Source organism: Semicossyphus pulcher, unplaced genomic scaffold, assembly GCF_022749685.1.
Source record: "Semicossyphus pulcher isolate SPU_LCO1_2020_fin unplaced genomic scaffold, fSemPul1.0.p SCAF_21, whole genome shotgun sequence".
In the NCBI taxonomy this organism is placed as follows: domain Eukaryota; kingdom Metazoa; phylum Chordata; class Actinopteri; order Labriformes; family Labridae; genus Semicossyphus; species Semicossyphus pulcher.
In genome coordinates this window covers 21,141,329-21,154,283 of record NW_027211695.1, presented here as the reverse complement: position 1 = coordinate 21,154,283, position 12,955 = coordinate 21,141,329, and the positions used below count along the sequence as shown (strand labels likewise).

Here is a 12,955-nt window from a genome sequence, read left to right as displayed (position 1 = left end):
TACACCTGCTTCCAAAACAACAGCTGCTGGAACAACAACCACTGCAAAATCAACAACAACAACTGCTCCAACAACTACATCTTCTACAACAATCACCGAAACATCAACAACAACAGCTGCACAAACAACAACTGTTCCAACAACAACAATTGCTCCAACAACCACTGTAACATCAACTACAACAACTGCTCCAACAACTACATCTGCTACAACAACAACAGCTGCTGGAACAACGACCACTGCTCCAACAACTACATCTTCTACAACAACCACTGAAACATCAACAACAGATGCACAAACAACAACTGCTCCAAAAACTACATCTGCTACAACAACAACAACAGCTGCTGGAACAACAACCACTGAAAAATCAACAACAACTGTTCCAACAACTACATCTGCTACAACAACAACAGCTGCTGGAACAACAACCACTGAAAAATCAACAACAACTGCTCCAACAACTACATCTTCTACAACAACCACCGAAACATCAACAACAACAGCTGCACAAACAACAACTGTTCCAACAACTACATCTGCTACAACAACAACGGCTGCTGGAACAACAACCACTGAAAAATCAACAACAACAACTGCTCCAACAACTACATCTTCTACAACAACCACCGAAAAATCAACAACAACAGCTGCACAAACAACAACTGCTCCAACAACTACATCTGCTACAGCAACAACAACAGCTGCTGGAACAACAACAGCTGCTGGAACAACAACTACAAAATCAACAACAACTGCTCCAACAACTACATCTTCTACAACAACCACCGAAAAATCAACAACAACAGCTGCACAAACAACAACTGCTCCAACAACTACATCTGCTACAGCAACAACAACAGCTGCTGGAACAACAACAGCTGCTGGAACATCCACCACTCAAAAATCAACAACAACTGCTCCAACAACTACATCTTCTACAACAACCACCGAAAAATCAACAACAGCTGCACAAACAACAACTGTTCCAACAACTACATCTGCTACAACAACAAAAGCTGCTGGAACAACAACCACTGAAAAATCAACAACAACTGCTCCAACAACTACATCTTCTACAACAACCACCGAAACATCAACAACAACAGCTGCACAAACAACAACTGTTCCAACAACTACATCTGCTACAACAACAACGGCTGCTGGAACAACAACCACTGAAAAATCAACAACAACTGCTCCAACAACTACATCTTCAACAACAACCACCGAAATATCAACTGCAACAGCTGCTCCAACAACCACATCTGCTACAACAACAACAGCTGCTGGAACAACAACCACTGCTGGTTCAAGAACAAAAACAGCTGCTACAACAACTACCACAGCTGTTCCAACAACAACAGCTGTTCCAACAACAAGTGCTGCAGCAACAACAACTTCAACAACAACAACAACTGCAGTACCAACTACGACAGCTGCAAAGTCAGCAGAAAATACCACAGCTGGTGAAGGAACAACTACTTTGGCAACAACCACTGCACAACCAAAAACAACCACTGTTGCAGAAACAACTACATCTGCTACAACAACAACAACAACTGCTGGAACAACAACCACTGAAAAATCAACAACAACTGCTCCAACAGCTACATCTTTGACAACAACAACCGAAACATCAACAACAACAGCTGCACAAACAACAACTGTTCCAACAACTACACCTGCTACAACAACAACAGCTGCTGGAACAACAACCACTGCAAAATCAACAACAACAACTGCTCCAACAAATACATCTTCTACAACAATCACCGAAACATCAACAACAACAGCTGCACAAACAACAACTGTTCCAACAACAACAATTGCTCCAACAACCACTGAAACATCAACTACAACAGCTGCTCCAACAACTACATCTGCTACAACAACAACAGCTGCTGGAACAACAACCACTGCTCCAACAACCACAGCTGTTCCAACAACAAGTGCTGCAGCAACAACAACGACAACAACTGCAGTACCTACTACGACAGCAGCAAAGTCAGCAGAAAATACAACAGCTGGTGAAGGAACAACTACTTTGGCAACAACCACTGCACAACCAAAAACAACCACTGTTGCAAAAACAACTACATCTGATTCAACAACAACAGCAACTGCTGGAATAACAACCACTGAAAAGTCAACAACAACAACTGCTCCAACAACTACATCTTCTACAACAACCACTGAAACATCAACAACAGCTGCACAAACAACAACTGCTCCAACAACTACATCTGCTACAACAACAACAACAGCTGCTGGAACAACAACCACTGAAAAATCAACAACAACTGTTCCAACAACTACATCTGCTACAACAACAACAGCTGCTGGAACAACAACAGCTGCTGGAACAACAACCACTGAAAAATCAACAACAACTGCTCCAACAACTACATCTTCTACAACAACCACCGAAACATCAACAACAACAGCTGCACAAACAACAACTGTTCCAACAACTACATCTGCTACAACAACAACGGCTGCTGGAACAACAACCACTGAAAAATCAACAACAACAACTGCTCCAACAACTACATCTTCTACAACAACCACCGAAAAATCAACAACAACAGCTGCACAAACAACAACTGCTCCAACAACTACATCTGCTACAGCAACAACAACAGCTGCTGGAACAACAACCACTGAAAAATCAACAACAACTGCTCCAACAACTACATCTTCTACAACAACAACCGAAACATCAAGTACAACAGCTGCACAAACAACAACTGTTCCAACAACTACATCTGCTACAACAACAACGGCTGCTGGAACAACAACCACTGAAAAATCAACAACAACAACTGCTCCAACAACTACAACTTCTACAACAACCACCGAAAAATCAACAACAACAGCTGCACAAACAAAAACTGCTCCAACAACTACATCTGCTACAGCAACAACAACAGCTGCTGGAACAACAACCACTGAAAAATCAACAACAACTGCTCCAACAACTACATCTTCAACAACAACCACCGAAATATCAACTGCAACAGCTGCTCCAACAACTACATCTGCTACAACAACAACAGCTGCTGGAACAACAACCACTGCTGGTTCAAGAACAAAAACAGCTGCTACAACAACTACCACAGCTGTTCCAACAACAACAGCTGTTCCAACAACAAGTGCTGCAGCAACAACAACTTCAACAACAACAACAACTGCAGTACCAACTACGACAGCTGCAAAGTCAGCAGAAAATACCACAGCTGGTGAAGGAACAACTACTTTGGCAACAACCACTGCACAACCAAAAACAACCACTGTTGCAGAAACAACTAAATCTGCTACAACAACAACAACAACAACTGCTGGAACAACAACCACTGAAAAATCAACAACAACTGCTCCAACAACTACATCTTTGACAACAACAACCGAAACATCAACAACAACAGCTGCACAAACAACAACTGTTCCAACAACTACACCTGCTACAACAACAACAGCTGCTGGAACAACAACCACTGCAAAATCAACAACAACAACTGCTCCAACAAATACATCTTCTACAACAATCACCGAAACATCAACAACAACAGCTGCACAAACAACAACTGTTCCAACAACAACAATTGCTCCAACAACCACTGAAACATCAACTACAACAGCTGCTCCAACAACTACATCTGCTACAACAACAACAGCTGCTGGAACAACAACCACTGCTCCAACAACCACAGCTGTTCCAACAACAAGTGCTGCAGCAACAACAAAGACAACAACTGCAGTACCTACTACGACAGCAGCAAAGTCAGCAGAAAATACAACAGCTGGTGAAGGAACAACTACTTTGGCAACAACCACTGCACAACCAAAAACAACCACTGTTGCAGAAACAACTACATCTGATTCAACAACAACAGCAACTGCTGGAATAACAACCACTGAAAAGTCAACAACAACAACTGCTCCAACAACTACATCTTCTACAACAACCACTGAAACATCAACAACAGCTGCACAAACAACAACTGCTCCAACAACTACATCTGCTACAACAACAACAACAGCTGCTGGAACAACAACCACTGAAAAATCAACAACAACTGTTCCAACAACTACATCTGCTACAACAACAACAGCTGCTGGAACAACAACCACTGCTGGTTCAAGAACAAAAACAGCTGCTACAACAACTACCACAGCTGTTCCAACAACAACAGCTGTTCCAACAACAAGTGCTGCAGCAACAACAACTTCAACAACAACAACAACTGCAGTACCAACTACGACAGCTGCAAAGTCAGCAGAAAATACCACAGCTGGTGAAGGAACAACTACTTTGGCAACAACCACTGCACAACCAAAAACAACCACTGTTGCAGAAACAACTAAATCTGCTACAACAACAACAACAACAACTGCTGGAACAACAACCACTGAAAAATCAACAACAACTGCTCCAACAACTACATCTTTGACAACAACAACCGAAACATCAACAACAACAGCTGCACAAACAACAACTGTTCCAACAACTACACCTGCTACAACAACAACAGCTGCTGGAACAACAACCACTGCAAAATCAACAACAACAACTGCTCCAACAAATACATCTTCTACAACAATCACCGAAACATCAACAACAACAGCTGCACAAACAACAACTGTTCCAACAACAACAATTGCTCCAACAACCACTGAAACATCAACTACAACAGCTGCTCCAACAACTACATCTGCTACAACAACAACAGCTGCTGGAACAACAACCACTGCTCCAACAACCACAGCTGTTCCAACAACAAGTGCTGCAGCAACAACAAAGACAACAACTGCAGTACCTACTACGACAGCAGCAAAGTCAGCAGAAAATACAACAGCTGGTGAAGGAACAACTACTTTGGCAACAACCACTGCACAACCAAAAACAACCACTGTTGCAGAAACAACTACATCTGATTCAACAACAACAGCAACTGCTGGAATAACAACCACTGAAAAGTCAACAACAACAACTGCTCCAACAACTACATCTTCTACAACAACCACTGAAACATCAACAACAGCTGCACAAACAACAACTGCTCCAACAACTACATCTGCTACAACAACAACAACAGCTGCTGGAACAACAACCACTGAAAAATCAACAACAACTGTTCCAACAACTACATCTGCTACAACAACAACAGCTGCTGGAACAACAACAGCTGCTGGAACAACAACCACTGAAAAATCAACAACAACTGCTCCAACAACTACATCTTCTACAACAACCACCGAAACATCAACAACAACAGCTGCACAAACAACAACTGTTCCAACAACTACATCTGCTACAACAACAACGGCTGCTGGAACAACAACCACTGAAAAATCAACAACAACAACTGCTCCAACAACTACATCTTCTACAACAACCACCGAAAAATCAACAACAACAGCTGCACAAACAACAACTGCTCCAACAACTACATCTGCTACAGCAACAACAACAGCTGCTGGAACAACAACCACTGAAAAATCAACAACAACTGCTCCAACAACTACATCTTCTACAACAACAACCGAAACATCAAGTACAACAGCTGCACAAACAACAACTGTTCCAACAACTACATCTGCTACAACAACAACGGCTGCTGGAACAACAACCACTGAAAAATCAACAACAACAACTGCTCCAACAACTACAACTTCTACAACAACCACCGAAAAATCAACAACAACAGCTGCACAAACAAAAACTGCTCCAACAACTACATCTGCTACAGCAACAACAACAGCTGCTGGAACAACAACCACTGAAAAATCAACAACAACTGCTCCAACAACTACATCTTCAACAACAACCACCGAAATATCAACTGCAACAGCTGCTCCAACAACTACATCTGCTACAACAACAACAGCTGCTGGAACAACAACCACTGCTGGTTCAAGAACAAAAACAGCTGCTACAACAACTACCACAGCTGTTCCAACAACAACAGCTGTTCCAACAACAAGTGCTGCAGCAACAACAACTTCAACAACAACAACAACTGCAGTACCAACTACGACAGCTGCAAAGTCAGCAGAAAATACCACAGCTGGTGAAGGAACAACTACTTTGGCAACAACCACTGCACAACCAAAAACAACCACTGTTGCAGAAACAACTAAATCTGCTACAACAACAACAACAGCTGCTGGAACAACAACCACTGAAAAATCAACAACAACAACTGCTCCAACAACTATATCTTTGACAACAACCACCAAACCATCAAGTACAACAGCTGCACAAATAACAAATGTTCCAAAAACTACATCTGCTACAACAACAACGGCTGCTGGAACAAGAACCACTGCAAAATCAACAACAACAATTGCTCCAACAACCACTGAAACATCAACTACAACAGCTGCTCCAACAACTACATCTGCTACAACAACAACATCTGCTGGAACAACAACCACTGCTCCAACAACCACAGCTGGTTCAAGAACAAAAACAGCTGGAACAACAACTACCACAGCTACTGGAACAAATACCACTGAAAAATTAACTACAACAACTGCTCCAACAACAACAATTACTCCAACAACCACTGAAACATCAAGTACAACAGCTGCTCCAACAACTACATCTGCTCCAACAACTACATCTTCAACAACAACCACCGAAACATCAACTCCAACAGCTGCTCCAATAACTACATCTGCTACAACAACAACAGCTGCTGGAACAACAACCACTGAAAAATCAACAACAACAACTGCTCCAACAACTATATCTTTGACAACAACCACCAAACCATCAAGTACAACAGCTGCACAAATAACAACTGTTCCAACAACTACATCTGCTACAACAACAATGGCTGCTGGAACAATAACCACTGAAAAATCAACAACAATTGCTCCAACAACCACTGAAACATCAACTACAACAGCTGCTGGAACAACAACCACTGCTCCAACAACCACAGCTGGTTCAAGAACAAAAACAACAACTGCAGTACCAACTACGACAGCTGCAAAGTCAGCAGAAAATAGAAAAGCTGGTGAAAGAACAACTACTTTGGCAACAACCACTGAACAACCAAAAACAACCACTGTTGCAGAAACAACTACATCTGCTTCAACAACAACAGCAGCTGCTGGAACAACAACCACTGAAAAATCAACAACAACAACTGCTCCAACAACTACATCTTCTACAACAACCACCGAAACATCAACAACAACAGCTGCACAAACAACAACTGCTCCAACAACTACATCTGCTACAACAACAACAACAGCTGCTGGAATAACAACCACTGCAAAATCAACAACAACTGCTCCAACAACCACTGAAACATCAAGTACAACAGCTGCTCCAACAAATACATCTGGTACAACAACAACAGCTGCTGGAACAACAACCACTGAAAAATCAACAACAACAATTGCTCCAACAACCACTGAAACATCAACTACAACAGCTGCTCCAACAACTACATCTGCTATAATAACAACAGCTGCTGGAACAACAACCACTGAAAAATCAACAACAACTGCTCCAACAACTACATCTTCTACAACAACCACCCAAACATCAACAACAACAGCTGCACAAACAACAACTGCTCCAACAACTTCATCTGCTACAACAACAACAGCTGCTGGAAAAACAACCACTGAAAAATTAACAACAACAACTGCTCCAACAACAACAATTGCTCCAACAACCACTGAAACATCAACTACAACAGCTGCTCCAACAACTACATCTGCTACAACAATAGCAGCTGCTGGAACAACAACCACTGAAAAATCAACAACAACAACTGCTCCAACAACTACATCTTTGGCAACAACAACCACCGAAACATCAAGTACAACAGCTGCACAAACAACAACTGTTCCAACAACTACATCTGCTGCTGGAACAACAACCACTGAAACATCAACTACAACAGCTGCTCAAACAACTACATCTTCTACAACAACCACCGAAACATCAACAACAACAGCTGCACAAACAACAACTGCTCCAACAACTACATCTGCTACAACAGCAACAACTGCTGGAACACCAAACACTGAAAAATCAACAACTACATCTTTGACAACAACCCCCGAAACATCAACTACAACAGCTGCACAAACAACAACTGTTCCAACAATTACATCTACTACAACAACAACAACAGCTGCTGGAACAACAACCACTGAAAAATCAACAACAACAATTGCTCCAACAACCACTGAAACATCAACTACAACATTTGCTCCAACAACTACATCTGCTACAACAACAACAGCTGCTGGAAGAACAACCACTGCTGGTTCAAGAACAAAAACAGCTGGAACAACAACAGCTGCTGGAACAACAACCACTGCAAAATCAACAACAACTGCTCCAACAACCACTGAAACATCAACTACAACAGCTGCTCCAACAACTACATCTGCTACAATAACAAAAGCTGCTGGAACAACAACCACTGAAAAATCAACAACAACTGCTCCAACAACTACATTTTCGACAACAACCACCGAAACATCTACTAAAACAGCTGCAGAAACAACAACAGTTCTAACAACTTCATCTGCTACAACAACAACAGCTGCTGGAACAACAACCACTGAAAAATTAACAACAACAACTGCTCCAACAACAACAATTGCTCCAACAACCACCGAAACATCAACAACAACAGCTGCACAAACAACAACTGCTCCAACAACTACATCTGCTACAACAACAACAACAGCTGCTGGAACAACAACCACTGCAAAATCAACAACAACTGCTCCAACAACCACTGAAACATCAAGTACAACAGCTGCTCCAACAACGACATCTGGTACAACAACAACAGCTGCTGGAACAACAACCACTGAAAAATCAACAACAACAATTGCTCCAACAACCACTGAAACATCAACTACAACAGCTGCTCCAACAACTACATCTGCTACAACAATAGCAGCTGCTGGAACAACAACCACTGAAAAATCAACAACAACAACTGCTCCAACAACTACATCTTTGGCAACAACAACCACCGAAACATCAAGTACAACAGCTGCACAAACAACAACTGTTCCAACAACTACACCTGCTGCTGGAACAACAACCACTGAAACATCAACTACAACAGCTGCTCAAACAACTACATCTTCTACAACAACCACCGAAACATCAACAACAACAGCTGCACAAACAACAACTGCTCCAACAACTACATCTGCTACAATAGCAACAACTTCTGGAACACCAAACACTGAAAAATCAACAACTACATCTTTGACAACAACCCCCGAAACATCAACTACAACAGCTGCACAAACAACAACTGTTCCAACAATTACATCTACTACAACAACAACAACAGCTGCTGGAACAACAACCACTGAAAAATCAACAACAACAATTGCTCCAACAACCACTGAAACATCAACTACAACATTTGCTCCAACAACTACATCTGCTACAACAACAACAGCTGCTGGAAGAACAACCACTGCTGGTTCAAGAACAAAAACAGCTGGAACAACAACAGCTGCTGGAACAACAACTGCTCCAACAACTACATCTGCTACAACAACAACAACAGCTGCTGGAACAACAACCACTGAAAAATCAACAACAACTACTCCAACAACTACATCTTTGACAACAACCACCGAAACATCAAGTACAACAGCTGCTCCAAAAACTACATCTGCTACAACAACAGCAGCTGCTGGAACAACAACCACTGCTCCAACAACCACAGCTGGTTCAAGAACAAAAACAGCTGCTACAACAACTACCACAGCTGTTCCAACAACAACAGCTGTTCCAACAATAAGTGCTGCAGCAACAACAACTTCAACAACAACAACAACTGCAGTACCAACTACGACAGCTGCAAAGTCAGCAGAAAATACAACAGCTGGTGAAGGAACAACTACTTTGGCAACAACCACTGCACAACCAAAAACAACCACTGTTGCAGAAACAGCTACATCTGCTTCAACAACAACATCAACTGCTGGAATAACAACCACTGAAAAATCAACAACAAAAACTGCTCCAACAACTGCATCTTCTACAACAACCACTGAAACATCAACAACAACAGCTGCACAAACAACAACTGCTCCAACAACTACATCTGCTACAACAACAACAACAGCTGCTGGAACAACAAACACTGAAAAATCAATAACAACTGCTCCAACAACTACATCTTTGACAACAACCACCGAAACATCAAGTACAACAGCTGCACAAACAAAGACTGTTCCAACAACTACATCTGCTACAACAACAACAGCTGCTGGAACAACAACCACTGAAAAATCAACAACAACAACTGCTCCAACAACTACATCTTCTACAACAACAACAGCTGCTGGAACAACAACCACTGCAAAATCAACAACAACAATTGCTCCAATAACCACTGAAACATCAACTACAACAGCTGCTCCAACAACTACATCTGCTACAACAACAACAGCTGCTGGAACAACAACCACTGCAAAATCAACAACAACAATTGCTCCAATAACCACTGAAACGTCAACTACAACAGCTGCTCCAACAATTACATCTGCTACAACAACAACAGCTGCTGGAACAACAACAACTACTCCAACAACCACAGCTGGTTCGAGAACAAAAACAGCTGCTACAACAACTACCACTGAAAAATCAACAACAACTGCTCCAACAACTACATCTTCTACAACAACCACCGAAAAATCAACAACAACTGCACAAACAACTGTTCCAACAACTACATCTGCTACAACAACAACGGCTGCTGGAACAACAACCAATGAAAAATCAACAACAACAACTGCTCCAACAACAACTGTTCCAACAACTACATCTTCTACAACAACAACAGCTGCTGGAACAACAACCACTGAAAAATCAACAACAACTGCTCCAACAACTACATCTGCTATAGCAACAACAACAGCTGCTGGAACAACAACCACCGAAAAATCAACAACAACTGCTCCAACAACTACATCTTCTACAACAACCACCGACAAATCAACAACAACTGCACAAACAACAACTGTTCCAACAACTACATCTGCTACAACAACAACAACGGCTGCTGGAACAACAACCACTGAAAAATCAACAACAACTGCTCCAACAACTACATCTTCTACAACAACAACCGAAACATCAAGTACAACAGCTGCACATACAACAACTGTTCCAACAACTACATCTGCTACAACAACAACGGCTGCTGGAACAACAACCACTGAAAAATCAACAACAACAACTGCTCCAACAACTACATCTTCTACAACAACCACCGAAAAATCAACAACAACAGCTGCACAAACAACAACTGCTCCAACAACTACATCTGCTACAGCAACAACAACAGCTGCTGGAACAACAACCACTGAAAAATCAACAACAACTGCTCCAACAACTACACCTTCAACAACAACCACCGAAATATCAACAACAACAGCTGCTCCAAAAACTACATCTGCTACAACAACAGCAGCTGCTGGAACAACAACCAATGAAAAATCAACAACAACAACTGCTCCAACAACAACTGTTCCAACAACTACATCTTCTACAATAACCACCGAAACATCAACAACAACAGCTGCACAAACAACTGTTCCAACAACTACATCTGCTACAACAACAACGGTTGCTGGAACAACAACCACTGCAAAATCAACAACAACAATTGCTCCAATAACCACTGAAACATCAACTACAACAGCTGCTCCAACAACTACATCTGCTACAACAACAACAGCTGCTGGAACAACAACCACTGCAAAATCAACAACAACAATTGCTCCAATAACCACTGAAACGTCAACTACAACAGCTGCTCCAACAATTACATCTTCAACAACAACCACCGAAAAATCAACAACAACAGCTGCACAAACAACTGCTTCAACAACTACATCTGCTACAACAACAACAGCTGCTGGAACAACAACCACTGAAAAATCAACAACAACAATTGCTCCAATAACCACTGAAACGTCAACTACAACAGCTGCTCCAACAACTACATCTGCTACAACAACAACAGCTGCTGGAACAACAACAACTACTCCAACAACCACAGCTGGTTCGAGAACAAAAACAGCTGCTACAACAACTACCACAGCTGCTCCAACAACAACAGCTGTTCCAACTACAAGTGCTGCAGCAACAACAACTTCAACAACAACAACAACTGCAGTACCAACTATGACAGCTGCAAAGTCAGCAGAAAATACAAAAGCTGGTGAAAGAACTACTTTGGCAACAACAACTCCACAACCAAAAACAACCACTGTTGCAGAAACAACTACATCTGCTTCAACAACAACAGCTGCTGCTGGAAAAACAACCACTGAAATATCAACTACAACAACTGCTCCAACAATTACATCTTCTACAATAACCACCGAAACATCAACAACAACAGCTGCACAAACAACAACTGTTCCAACAACTACATCTGCTACAACAACAAAGGCTGCTGGTACAACAACCACTGAAAAATCAACAACAACTGCACAAACAACAACTGCTCCAACAACTACATCTGCTACAGCAACAACAACAGCTGCTGGAACAACAACCACTGAAAAATCAACAACAACTGCTCCAACAACTACATCTTCTACAATAACCACCGAAACATCAACAACAACAGCTGCACAAACAACAACTGTTCCAACAACTACATCTGCTACAACAACAACGGCTGCTGGAACAACAACCACTGAAAAATCAACAACAACAACTGCTCCAACAACTACATCTTCTACAACAACAACAGCTGCTGGAACAACAACCACTGAAAAATCAACAACAACTGCTTCAACAACTACATCTTCTACAACAACCACTGAAAAATCAACAACAACTGTTCCAACAACTACATCTGCTACAACAACAATGGCTGCTGGAACAACAACCAATGAAAAATCAACAACAACAACTGCTCCAACAACA

The 12,955-nt window shown here is 41.7% G+C and overlaps 5 protein-coding genes across 5 annotated transcripts; all 5 read left to right on the top strand.

Moving 5' to 3' along the window:
• Positions 1-253: 253 nt before the first annotated feature.
• On the top strand, positions 254-1,105 carry LOC138600599 (uncharacterized; the record flags this gene model as incomplete). Its single annotated transcript, XM_069672058.1, has 1 exon — positions 254-1,105. A coding segment is annotated over one exon (852 nt), but the record flags the coding sequence as incomplete, so codon positions are not given.
• A 1,050-nt stretch (positions 1,106-2,155) lies between these two features.
• LOC138600587 (mucin-22-like) lies at positions 2,156-3,511 on the top strand (the record flags this gene model as incomplete). The annotated part of the gene is made up of 1 exon (XM_069672046.1): positions 2,156-3,511. A coding segment is annotated over one exon (1,356 nt), but the record flags the coding sequence as incomplete, so codon positions are not given.
• A 1,485-nt stretch (positions 3,512-4,996) lies between these two features.
• LOC138600606 (uncharacterized) lies at positions 4,997-5,701 on the top strand (the record flags this gene model as incomplete). The annotated part of the gene is made up of 1 exon (XM_069672065.1): positions 4,997-5,701. A coding segment is annotated over one exon (705 nt), but the record flags the coding sequence as incomplete, so codon positions are not given.
• A 1,434-nt stretch (positions 5,702-7,135) lies between these two features.
• LOC138600581 (mucin-22-like) lies at positions 7,136-9,619 on the top strand (the record flags this gene model as incomplete). Its single annotated transcript, XM_069672039.1, has 3 exons — positions 7,136-8,925; positions 9,271-9,423; positions 9,544-9,619. Coding segments are annotated over 3 exons (2,019 nt in total), but the record flags the coding sequence as incomplete, so codon positions are not given.
• Positions 9,620-10,642: 1,023 nt separating this feature from the next.
• On the top strand, positions 10,643-11,656 carry LOC138600591 (uncharacterized; the record flags this gene model as incomplete). The annotated part of the gene is made up of 1 exon (XM_069672049.1): positions 10,643-11,656. A coding segment is annotated over one exon (1,014 nt), but the record flags the coding sequence as incomplete, so codon positions are not given.
• Between the last annotated feature and the right edge of the window lie 1,299 nt (positions 11,657-12,955).